General features: G+C 38.5%; 1 protein-coding gene across 1 annotated transcript; it reads right to left on the bottom strand.

Annotated features, from left to right (window-relative positions):
* Positions 1-805: 805 nt before the first annotated feature.
* On the bottom strand, positions 806-12545 carry LOC127972170 (A disintegrin and metalloproteinase with thrombospondin motifs 15-like). Its single transcript, XM_052575499.1, has 8 exons — positions 11360-12545; positions 9799-9931; positions 9006-9173; positions 8599-8882; positions 5443-5620; positions 5182-5357; positions 3290-3465; positions 806-1825 (listed from the first exon to the last, which is right to left on the bottom strand). Exons 1-8 carry the CDS (start codon positions 12302-12304, stop codon positions 1054-1056), a joined length of 2832 nt encoding a protein of 943 aa, XP_052431459.1. The 5' UTR covers positions 12305-12545; the 3' UTR covers positions 806-1053.
* Positions 12546-13004: the final 459 nt, after the last annotated feature.

The raw sequence follows: 13004 nt of genomic DNA, 5'->3' as shown, positions 1-13004 counted from the left end.
ATCTAATACACTTACAATTAAACATACTGTTAATTTTCATCTAAGAAACATGGTGACTTTAAAGCTAAAATCATAATGGCTGTAGCATGTGCATGAGTTTAATAATTTTTTTTCCCTCTCTGCATACTGTGAAGATTTTTGATATTGAAATCATATTTGATAAGAAGTTATAGCATGGAGGCTATATCAAAATAAGTGTTTGTTCCTTTTCTTTTCTTTTCTTTTTCTCTGTCTGTCTCTGTTTTTTTTTTTTAAGCAGAGATTAGTTTAAAAAAAAAAAAAAAAAAAAAGATACCCAATGACTTCTAACTGGTACACTTATATAGATAGCTGAATTGATGAAGTTCTGTGCCATAAAGTATATTAAATGATTCATTTATAATATTTTACCATTTTATCCCTTTGCATACAGTACCATTATATTAAACATTAACATTATTTTATAAATGTAAATATGTGTTTACAATCTGCCTAAAATGAGAGGGTAAATTACTGATTACTTTCTCTAAACCCAAACTAAAAGCCTACTTTTGGCATCATTTTTTTTCTTCCCTAAACTTATATGTAACCCCTAAATTCTGCTCGTTGAACCTTCAATGAGTAGGAATGCTTTAATCTACCAACTATTTCTGCCTAATATACTGTACGAATACAAATTATCAATAGTGCATGGACCAAGTCACCCTATTTTTGCATACAATATGCTTCACATTTAGATCAAAGTATTCACATGTATTTAAAGTCTGAATACAAATCCAAACACTGTCTGATGTTGTCACTTATCTACAACCATACCTAGAGCAGATACTGTAAAAGTTTTAATGCCAAAGCATAACATTTTACAGCTTTATGTGGTCTGTGTTATTTGGTTGCTTTAAAACACCCTGTCCTTTTCGAGGTAGGCGATAGCTGTACCTTAACATGTAACATTGCAATGGTAAAAGACATCCTTTGTGAGAATATTCTCATTACAAATGAGGCAACACAGGATGCACACATAAAATGATCAATTTGGCTCCATTAAAATGGTCCCATAACACACAGAATCATTCACTAGCAGTGCCGAACAATGCAAAAGTCCAGTTCCTGTGGCTTTCTTTTGCTTGAGCAGTGGTCTCTTGGTAAAAGCAGCCCAGTTTGAGAGATGCATCGCAGTGAGCGTCTCTTATAGCCTTTTCCACAGGTTTTAGAGCATGAGGACCATTCGCCAGTGCTCCAAGTTGGGCAAGCGTCACCGCAAACCCTTATGGCATTGGGCTTTTGTGTGCTGTCACAATGTATAGCTGTTTCCCCATTTGAATCCAAACACTGTATCAGTCTACTTTGAACCCCGTTCCCACAGGTAACCGAGCACTTATTCCAATCCGCCGCCACCCACTTATAAGATGGCATCTGATAGGCCGGCTTCTTCAGCTCCACTTTATTGCTATCCTCCAGCACACTGTTCTGCGTAGGGTTCCTTTCCTCCTTCTTTAGGACCTTGCCCTCTTTATTTCCCACATTCATGTAGTAGGAGTAGCGCACTCGAGGAGGTGTCATTTTACCCACCGACAAAAGTTCCACCGTGAGAGACTCTTTGAGAGGTCTGGAGGCCTGCAGCATCTCCACCGATGTGCCCGTTCCGCTGTAGCGCAGCAGACTTCCCTTTACAATAATGTCTTTTTCTACCGCTGAAACCACAAAGTTTCCATTCAGGAGATATTTGCCGTGGATGTTCTTTACTGCTAAATAGTTGTCATCGTTTATCAAACCGCGGTAGCCACGCTGCCTTACGTCCACATTTGCAGCTCCAACTGGTAGGGTCACCACAAAGTTATATCCATTCCTGAAAAATTTGATCACAGAGTTAGACAATATTCAGAATTCCATAATTTGGAACTTGAATTGAATTAAGGACACCATTTAGGAATTTCTGTTAGAAGTTGAACTGGAATGAAGTTAAAGTGGAATTTACAGATATTAGCATGATGGCAAATGAAGTTCTGTTCCAAAAATGATTGTATTTTTTAATTAAAACATTAAAATAAAATAAATTATTAAAGTTAAAGTACATTTTTCTTTAGCTTTAGTTAATTATACTTGTAGCAATTGAATGAGCTGCTTTGAATTTCAGTTCATGTTAAGGTTATTTTATATTAGTTTAAGCTGATGTTATTACAGTGTAATTACACAAATAAGTACTGAGTAATATTCATTAACTACATATACTTTAGAGTTAGGGTTTGGTTTAGTGTTAGTTATGCATAAATTACTGTAATCACTATAGTACTGTAAGTACATGTGACATGCAGCTATGTCATTTAAAAATTAAAACTCTTACTTATTTTAATTTTGCTTCCTTAAGTCTGAATCACAATTTAAGAGTGCATTCACACTTGTAGTTTGGTTCTCTTGGTTTATTTGGTCCTAGTCACATTGGCATTTTTGACAGCAAACTTAAATATACCATACCTAAAGACATAGTCACAACTTGATTGGTCGTGTTGAATGACATATATTTTGTGACGGAACTTACCAAACACCCCAAAAAATATGTGTTTTTGATTTAAAGTGTCGCTGCGATTGTGTATGACATCCAAGTTCATACCCATTTCATACCAATTCACAGAGTTTGTACCCATTCACGATTGGTCTGCTCAGCACCGCTTTAAGTCAAACACATCTAATGCTGTCTGCTGAACTAAGTGAACTCATTGCGTGCACATATGATTTCATTTTTACCAACTGCGAACTCACAAAGAGCTCATAAAAGGCACTTTACCTCCTTGTTGCTCCATGTAGCCCTCTGCTCATTTTGTTTTGGATACACCACTTGTTTTAGGCCATCAAATCAACTTGCATTACACCGCATCCTGTCATCTTGTCATCTTTTTTTTTTCATATAGAAGTATTTGTTCCGTGTTGCATCCATATTTCATTCGAACTGCACCAGAGTTTGTTTGGAAGCGGACCGAGATCCATCTTTTAAGCGGTCTCAGTCCACTTGTTTGGTGTGCACCAGAGATCGGACGGCAGCGTCTACACTTACTCAAATGAACCGCACTAACAGAGAAATCGCACAAGAGTTTGTTTTAATCGAACCAAACATGACAAGTGTGAACACACCTTTAAATCACATTAACACCAACTCAAATTCAATTCAAATTCATATAAAAATCAGGAACAGAAGTGAAATTTAAAATAGTTTTCATTTCACTTCTGAATGGCAAACAAGCCTGTAGACATTGCTGCAGCTGACGCAATTCCTTCAGATCTTGTAAAACCGCAGACTCAGAGATAAAGCACTTACATGGGTTTTGTGAACATTCCAGAGACTTTCTTGCAGTTTTGGCTGTCTCCACCACACACACCACATTTATCAAACTTCATGTTGGAGCTCAGTTTGCCATCACAGCCAGCCTTAATGCATTTCCCCTGAACACAGACAGCTGAGGTATCAGGAGAACAAGGGGTCCCGTCCACCACCTGTCACACAGATAACATTCACATTCACCACACAATCAGCCTCTTTTTAATTAGGATAATTTAAAGATGTTAAGTTGAACAATAGTAAAATCCAGTAAAACCAATGACCTTGGTTATGCTAGTGCCTTTCCCTACCAACTGATCTGCAGAAACATCAGATCATAGCTTCCCTTGTCCAAGTTTCATCAAACTCTTTTTATTTATTATACAACAACAAAATTACTTTTTTCCTGGGGGGTGTTCCCCCTGTATCCTTATGTACAGATCATGTTCCTCATTCCTCTCGTTAAATCGCATTCCGTGGGGTCTTCCTCGGTAGCAATCATGATTGCTTTCCCCTCGGTAGAAATTGTGTTTTCCCCTCTGTGTTTTTCCATACTGCCATTGCTGAAAGATAAGCTCTCACCATTACTTTTTAAAATTATCTTGTTCACTTTGAAAAGTGGATGTTATTCTTTCCATGAGATAAAAACTGCACACTGGCTCAGAATTGCACTTCTGAACATGAACCATCAATGTCAAACAACTTTGCAGTATTTAAAGAGCCACACAGATGGGAAATCAAAAATTACCTGTATTACAGTGTATGATGTAGCTGTCCATCTGTGTAAACAATGTGCAAATAATTAAACCAAAAAGTACACGATTTATAAAGTTATTGGCTTCTAAAGTAAGGAGTCGACTCTGAATCGCTGAAACGAGTCGTTATAGATTTCAAATCTTTTGCCCATCTCTATGTACGTCACTAGGAACACTTTACATAATAATCTCCGCCTACCGTCTTGTGAGAAACAAACTATGACCTGCCCCACCCCCACACACAGACGCTCTGGTTGGTGTGAGAGCATCATGTCGAGGAGACAGTGTGTTTTTAATTGTAAAGGCAAGTTTGTTTTATTTTCACTGCCAAAGAATGAAAATCTGAAGAACAAATGGCTAAAATTCATTTTCACCACAATACCAGAGCAGTACAACAAATCCCTTTTGTTGTGTTCACAACATTTCACTGATGACTGCTTTTCTAATCTCGGTGAGTACAGCGGGATTTTCAAAGCGTTTGGCCATAAAAGAGTGTTCATTACCAACTTTATTTAGAACAACGAGCATCTCCGAATCACAACGCGAAGTATGATTATGAAGTTATGTGTCTGTTTTCTCCCGTGCGTCTTATCAGTATGTTTGCTGTCTTCAGCCTGTCTGCGCTGATCATCATGTACAAACACGTCATTAAAATGAAGTGTAACTCCGTGAATACTCAACGAAGAGACATGAGAGAAATATCTATAGAAAGCTTGACATGTCTACTTTAAAACTAAACAAGTGCTGCCGAAAACAGATATTCTGTGATAAAGTAATCCATATGAAAACAACGCGATGTATGTTTTTCATGTCTCCCCTGCGTTATATCTAATGAATTAACCGTGGAGGTGTGTGCGGAACAACCAATCCAAATTGCTTATGTTAGTTGACCAATCAGAACACAGTATGCAACCGAAAGGTGGGGTTTAAGGAAACTGAATCTTTTGAACAGCTTCGCGCGAACCTTTTGGGGATCTCTGAGAATTGAGGTGATTTTTAAATTATATTTTGACAAAATGACAATGTTTTTTAACCTTGGATGGATTTAAACCTAATGTACAGGACTTATAAACAGTGATAGGAAGCTTAGAATTTTCATCTTACTGGCTCTTTAAGCATATATTTAAATTTATTTACCTTCTGTGCAAGGACATAAAAGTATCCGGTGCCGTTGGCTCGGCAGATGAGCTTGCATCTGTCCTTAACAGAGACTCCAGAGTATTTCGGGACCCAGACTACAGACGGGCTCAGTCTGTTAGTGTTCAGACTGATGCCATTGAACGCCTCACACTGCTCTTCTCGAAAACTCTTTCCTGTCACAAACGAAAGGTCATTGTCAGATATGAATATTGACTTATGCATGTTGTTGAACATTGGCCTGAAAGATATTTCCTTTACCTGAGTCTTTACAGGGCTCTATGTTGCAGGATCGATACTTCACTCTCAGTCCCTGGCAGTACTTGCCCCCGTTTTCAGGGACGGGGTTGTTACAGTCCCTTTTGGCAAGCTGCACCCCTCCCCCACAAGTACGGGAACATGGACCGTATGGACCCCACCGACCCCAATGGCCATCTACCTGTAAAAAGAGTCAACAGAAACAATTACATCCCTGCTGAGAAGTCTGGCTAACATTCTCAAAATAACTAGCATTTAAATGTTCATTGTATCATGTGTCATGAGCTTTATATGCCACAAAAATAAATAAATGCAATAAAATAAATTATTTTATTTTTACTTATTTTTTACACTCTTAAAGGGTTAGTTCACAGAAAAAAACAAAATTAGCCTGTGTTTTACTCACTCTCAAGGCTTCATAGGTGTATATGACTTTCTTCTTTCAAACAAATCCTATAAGAGTTATATTAAAAATTGTCCTGGCTACTCCAAACTCTATCATTGCAGTCAGCAAGTGCTTCTGTTCAACTGTCCACAAGATGTCAAATAATCATGAATGTGTGCACATCCATAATAAAACATGCTTCACATGGCTCAGGGGTGAATAAAGGCCTCCTGTAGCGAATCCATGCTTTTTCATAAGAAAAATATCCATGTTTCAAACGTAATAAACACTTTTCTCTCACTTTCGGTATCTGTCATACGCTGAAGGCGTTCCAGCAGATGATGTAGCACGTATGCATTACTAGTCTTGTGAGTTTGTTTAAAGGAGCAAAGGATGCAGAGTTTCCTTACTTTAGCACAGGAAAATCAGTTTCCTCTTGGCTTATATTGAAATCCTCCGTAAGTTTTCTGTACAAATCCATGGTTTGCACTTCTAATTCATGACCGGCATTTTGTTTAATTCTCTCTCTGCATTCGTCACTAATAATGCAACGCCGACATCATATGTCATCAGCTGGAACGGCTTCCGCATTTGACAGATACCGGAAGTGAGAAAAAAGTGTTTATTATGTTTGAAATATGGATATTTTTCTTATGAAAACGCATGGATTTGCAACAGGAGGCCGTACACAACAGTGTACTTTTTTTTTTTTATGAATTTTGCAAATCGCCTTACCTAATAATGTGCTTGTTAGCACGCTTCACGATAAAAGCGGCTTATAGTCGCAGAAGTTTACAGTCTCTTAGAGGACTGTGCATCACTGCATGGAGGGAGAGGGGCGGGGATAGCTAATTAGCATTTAAAGGGAACTGCACTGAAAATACTTGCTGTAAATGGAGTTGTTTTTGACCGGGTAAAAAGGTTGTGTTTTACACTACCGTTGAGTTTCCATTAAGACTCTAAAGTAGCGGTTCTTAATTCCAGTCCTCGCGCCCCACTGCTCTGCACATATTGTATGTTAATCTTTGTTAACACACCTGATTCAGATAATCAGCTCGTTAGAAGTGAGCTCCGTGCATGAACTGTGTTCCGATTGACATGGTCTCTACACAGTGTTTACTACTCCCTACTCCCTGAGCTGGGGAATATGTTGAAGTTTACTTCACTTCGGAACATTTGTTTACGGATATGCATTGCACAACGTCCGTCTGCACACATGGACAAGTGTGACATCATATACCTCTGTAAATCAATACAATTTAAATTCATTTCATGTACACTTCAATGCACTTTGAATGGAACATATACGTTCGCTTCGAATTGGAATCATGGCGGAATAGGCACTTATGTTATGTTATATAATAATTTCAGTGTTCAGGGTTAAAAATTTCAATATTATTGTTCAAAATGTATGGTCAGTAATTTTTTATATATATATAAAAGCACATTTGTTTAGTGAAGTTCACTAAACATTAAGACTTGCTTAAAGAGTTAATGTAATGAAAATTTGCGCACTGAATTGATTCACTCGTGTTCAAATGATCACTAAACATTTGTCATGACATCTCTCTGATTGTATGATAAATATTATTTTAGAAATTAATAATTATTTTAGTTTAACGCGGCATACTTGTTCAGTGATAATTATGAAAAAAAAAATAACAGTCTTATCAAGTAACTGTACAACGTTGTATCCGAATGCAGATACAAAAAATTTGTGATTGTTAAAGACACAAATACAAATACTGGCTGTTACATTCAAATTTTAATATGTAATGTCATAATAGTTTTGGCAATTTATATATGTAATTGTTGCATAAGGCTATGAATTAATAAGCATTTATTGACAGCGTTCATTTACAATAGCATGAACCACGAGTACATGTGGTTCAACAACACGTCAAACCTGAAGCAGATTGGCTACAGCAGCAGAAGACACCACCGGGTGCTGCTCCTGTCAGCTAAGAACAGGAAACGGAGGCTACAATTTGCACAGGCTCACCAAAATTGGACAATAGAAGATTGGAAAAATGTTGCCTGGTCTGATGAGTCTCGATTTCTGCTGTGACAATCAGATGGTAGATGTAAAACCATAAAAGCATGGATCCATCCTGCCTTGTCTCAATGGTTCAGGCTGGTGGTGGTGGTTTAATGGTGTGGGGGATATTTTCTTGCCACACTTTGGGCCTCTTAGTACCAATTGAGCATCGTTTAAATGCCACAGCCAACCTGAGTACTGTTGCTTACCATGTCCATCCCTTTATGACTACAGTGTACCCATTTTCTAATGGCTACTTCCAGCAGGATAACGCACCATGTCAAAAAGCTCAAATAATCTCAGACTGGTTTCTTGAACATGACAATGAGTTCACTTTGATTAAATGGCCTCCACAGTCACCAGATCTCACTAGAGCAGTTTTGGGATCTGGTGAGACGGGAGATTCACATCATGGATGTGCAGCCGACAAATCTGCAGGAAAGGTGTGATGCTATCATGTCAATATAGACCAAAATCTCTATATTGATTTGAGGCAGTTTTTATCCAACCTGGTACTAGCATGGTGTACCTAATGAAGTGGCCACTGAGTGTATATATATATTATATGTATTTTTGATTAAATAAATGCAGTCTTGGTGACCAAAAAAAAAAAAAAGAAACAGTACAGTACAGTAGTTTACATTTTAAAATTCAGAAATGATTGATGTGTGTGATGTAAAACGATACAGGTGAAATTGTCTATAGTCAGATATACTGTAGTTAGCACATCACTCACCTTGTTTTTGGTGGTATTTTGCTTATCAGTACAGATCCCCCGATAGCACAGCTTGTTGCTGCCACAGGCCGTACCATCAGCCCAGGGAAAGTGGCGAGTCTGACACACCAGCTGTCCTTTTGCTTTCCCAGTGCACCACAGTTTGGAGCAGGCCTGCATGTAAGGACAGGGCTTGGATCCTGAGCCGAAGGCCAGTTCACACTGACGGCTGAGCGAGTAGCTGACACCTGGGGGGTCACCTGGAAGAGCCAGTAGCTTTTGGGGCTGATCCAGCAGACAGTCACCTGGAGAACAAAAGGTACTTAATGCAAAATTATACATTTAGTATTGATGATTTGTGTAGCTGAGCAATGTATTTGTTAAGCCAAACAAGTCAGAGTTGATTGCAGCAGAGCAGTCGAACCAACCGTGCCCAGAGTCCAGGAAGTCTGTGATGATGGCAGCACTGCAGACAGACCAGGGCATGTTGTGGTCAATCTGGATCAGAGTGGGAGACATCATATGGTTGTCCTTGAGCTTTCCAAATACCTCCTCACAAGCCTTCACATTGTCATGTGGCATACTGAACACATGCCCTGGACAAGAGCCAAAGAAATAATCAAGCCATGTCAGTCTGTTTTTATATTCATAGCTGAAAATAAAAATGTATTGTTATTGTTATAGATATGTCTATCTGTCTATCTGTCTATCTGTCTGCCTGTCTGTCTGTCTATCTGTTTGCAAGGTGTACGATGGCTAACAGATTCAAACATGTACAAAGAGTTTCATAGTTGTTCCTTTTATCTGTACACACCATAAAAGGATGGCACTGATGCACCAGTGAATGTGGTTCTTTTAGCATCTGATAATGTTTTCCCATCTGTCTTTTATTAAACCTTTGTTTTCACAGGGATCAAGAGATGTGGAAAACTCTTGAACGCAGTTGTCATTGTTCTTCTAATTTCATAATACAGCGTGACAGGACTTTTTCTTGAAACAGCTGGCACAATATTCATGTTCAAAGATCAAGGGATCCAAGATAGAATTTCAGAACTGAGAAGCCTCATTAAAATCCCATCACCCTAAAGGATTCGACTTAATTACACCACAGACAGAGTCTCAGAGTTAATGCTGGGAAGAGAACGCAGACAAGAACGCAGACTTTCAGTTCACCTGTTTTGCTCACAAAACACTGCCTTTGAAGTCGAACAAAGCTCTTACCTAGTTCATGTGCGGTGGTGAAGGCTGAGGGGAGACCATCATCTTCAATCACAGAGCAGCTCCTCTTAGGATCACACATGGTGCCTACATCTGCCATACCCAGCGTGTCACACGTGGTGGCCCCACACAGGTCCTGTGAAGAGAATGATTATAGTGTGAAATCAGTGATGAGACACAATGTGACATAACAAGCAGCAAGTGTTTCAGGAGCAGTATGAAGACGATAGCCAGGGTTACAGTAGTAATCGTTTAATTCATCTCCATAATCCATGCTTCCTCATGGAGCTTTCCCCGGTGATTAGGCCTGATCCAGTGTGTATGTTTGTGAACCGATTTGTCAGATCAAAATATTTTTATTATTATTTATTATTATTGTGTACTGAAATAATGGGAAGCACAGGGCTGTGTGGAGCAGCGAAGGTGGCCAAGAATGCCTGTAAACAGCTGTGGTTACAGCATTGTCAAGAGGACAGATGGAACCTCGTGAGAACATCATAGTGCAGCCACCTGGAGACTTCAGGGAGAACATTTGGGAAGGCTGAATTCCTTCCAATATAATCATGACATGAATGTTCCAACTTTCTCATGCTGTCAGATATGAAGAGTGGGGCAGTTGATGGCTATGAGAAGTTACAGAAGTTATCAGTTAATTTTTTAACATACCAAGCAGTAAAATAGAAGAGTGGATTGCTTTAATAGAAAGGCATGAGTTAATTTGGCTGAAATAACAGGTGCCATGCAGGTACCTTGGCATAATAGTCAACAGTGTAATGACAGCTGTCTTGAATCACTTCTCTGCTTGAGTCAGTATAACACACATGACGTGTGCTTTCAGCTTTCTGGTGATGTAATGGTGCTTTTAAGTTTATATTGGAATCAAATGGTAGAGAATTACATTTTCTTTTAGGGGCACTCCCTTGTCTTGACTTATTTCCTGAAATGTTTTACTACGTTCTATCCAGATGGCATGTTATGTTAGTATAAGACAGTGTTGATGTTCAATTGTGGCAAAACCGCTGAAAGATGTGATGTCAGAGATGATCGAGAGGAGAAATCTTTGTGTAACTATTTAGATTGAATTACCTAAATGACAAATGTCAAGTAGTGCAAACAAAGAAATACTTTCATTGAATGTGAGTGAAATTCTCAAACATTTTTCAAAGTTGGTATGTAAATTCTGTATTTAGGTTTTGATTTTATATTTTTCTAAAAAAAAAAAAAAACTGTTTGGCCACAGTCATGAGGGTCTGGTGTCTGTTGTTTTATGACTTTTTGGCAAATGACAATAAAAAATTGCTTCCTGGTTACACCACACAGACTTTAATTTACCAGGCTATTTAAAACAAATAATAATTCAATAATATTATACTTTGAAAATTGCTTCATCTCTTGTTTTATTCACTTATTTTATTGAAATCTACAGATCTACAACCACACCACCAGACATTTGTACCTTAATTAAGCCCCACAAAACTAAAATATTAATACAGAAAAAAAAAGTTGATTATATATACTGAATTGAAGAACAGTCATTGGCCCATGTGAGAACATAATTTCTTACCTGCTTTGTAAACAAAATAGCAGTATCCCAGTACTCTGGGTGTTTGTCGTTGATCTTGTTCAGCTTCTTCTGCCAGGTGCAGAAATTGCGCAGCGTTAGAGCCGCGTTACTGGATACTTTGGGTCCTTTTTCTGCCTCATTAATCACCATAAGCTTTACAACCACTATACTGATGGCGTTCAAGATACTGGGGTGTTTGTACAGCTTTGCAGTGACAGACATGAGAGTCAAAAGGTAATGCTTCAGGTCGTCGCCGTGGAATTTTGCCATGGACTCATCAGCAGCAACCAGGACCTCTACGTACCTCGGTATAGAGGCGAATCTTTTCGATCTGCTCATGCTTTTCAACAAAGTTTCTGTTAAGTTCCTCGTGTGTCCCTTGACATGTTTATACTTTTCCAACGACTCTACAACGCCCTGGTTTAAACTAGATGTAACTCCGCACTTAGATGTTGAGTTCAGTGCGTGAAGATGTCTTCTCCTGCGGATGATGTGCGTTTTGTCAGCATCATCTGAGATCATCCCGGGTGCTGTGCTGGTCGACCTGCGCTCTATGAGGTACTCCATCCCGTTGTAAGAAAACGCTCCTCGGACACCTCCGCAGAGACTGAGAGCTGCATATGAATTCCTGTCTGCATTAATATCACCGGAGTAAAAGCATCTTCTAAAATCACCTTCTAAAAAATCACTTGCAGATGTTGTGCCATACTGAAATGTGCCATCAGGAGCCAGAAAACTGGAGTCAGGCAGAAGATTAAGATTCAATTCCTGATTAAAAGCGTTTATTCTGTAAACAACAAGTTCTTTGTTCAGTTTGTCATGCCTTGGGAACTTTTCACGGTCAAGTCGAACAGGTTCACAAAAATCAGTTTCCATACAGAGGTATATTTTCGTTAAAAACAGCATGTGCACGAGACAAAACAAAACTACGGGAAAAACCGACATCGTTGCTCGCGGTGATTAGATATCCTTCAGAGTGTTTAACTCACACCGTGATGCTGTCGATCACGGTTCTGTACATCCGTCATGAGAATTAAGCTTTGCTACAGTCCCCATCCATCGCCCTGGTGTTTCTCTCTGTCAAACCAGCTGTCTGTTTTTTATTCTATTGCGTCATAAGTAAACATTGCAGATTGTAATAAGAGTTTTTGGGAAGTTCAGATGAGAGCTCATGGTTCATGTTGAACACTTGCAGACACTTCTGGCTCTCTAAATATGAGCATCAAGCCAGGCGCGCTTCAGAGGTTACCTCCCACTCCATAAGCCCGGTCATTTGTAAACGGTCTTAATAATAATACTTATATATAGGCTATATATGAGAAGGTGAAAGCATAATCCTAATAATTTTGGTTGTAGTTCATAAGAGAAGTTTCATTCAAAGTTATCTGATCTTTTATAACCTCAAAATGTTATTAAGCTTACAAAACTTTTTTTAAATTTTTTTAATCATTTATGGAATGTTTTTTTTTCTGCAACATTTTAGTTAAGATGCAACATTATTAAGAGAATACTTAAAACATTTCCATAATGTTTGCAAAATGATAAAATGGAAAATTCCCTTTAAGATCGTCTTTTACATTCACATAATTAAGATAAAAAACTTTCGAAAGTATTCATCCCTAAAGCCATACATAGATAGTTCACC

This window comes from Carassius gibelio, chromosome B15 (assembly GCF_023724105.1).
Source record: "Carassius gibelio isolate Cgi1373 ecotype wild population from Czech Republic chromosome B15, carGib1.2-hapl.c, whole genome shotgun sequence".
NCBI lineage: Eukaryota > Metazoa > Chordata > Actinopteri > Cypriniformes > Cyprinidae > Carassius > Carassius gibelio.
Note: the sequence above shows the minus strand (reverse complement) of the source record. Positions and strands in the feature narration are given on the sequence as shown.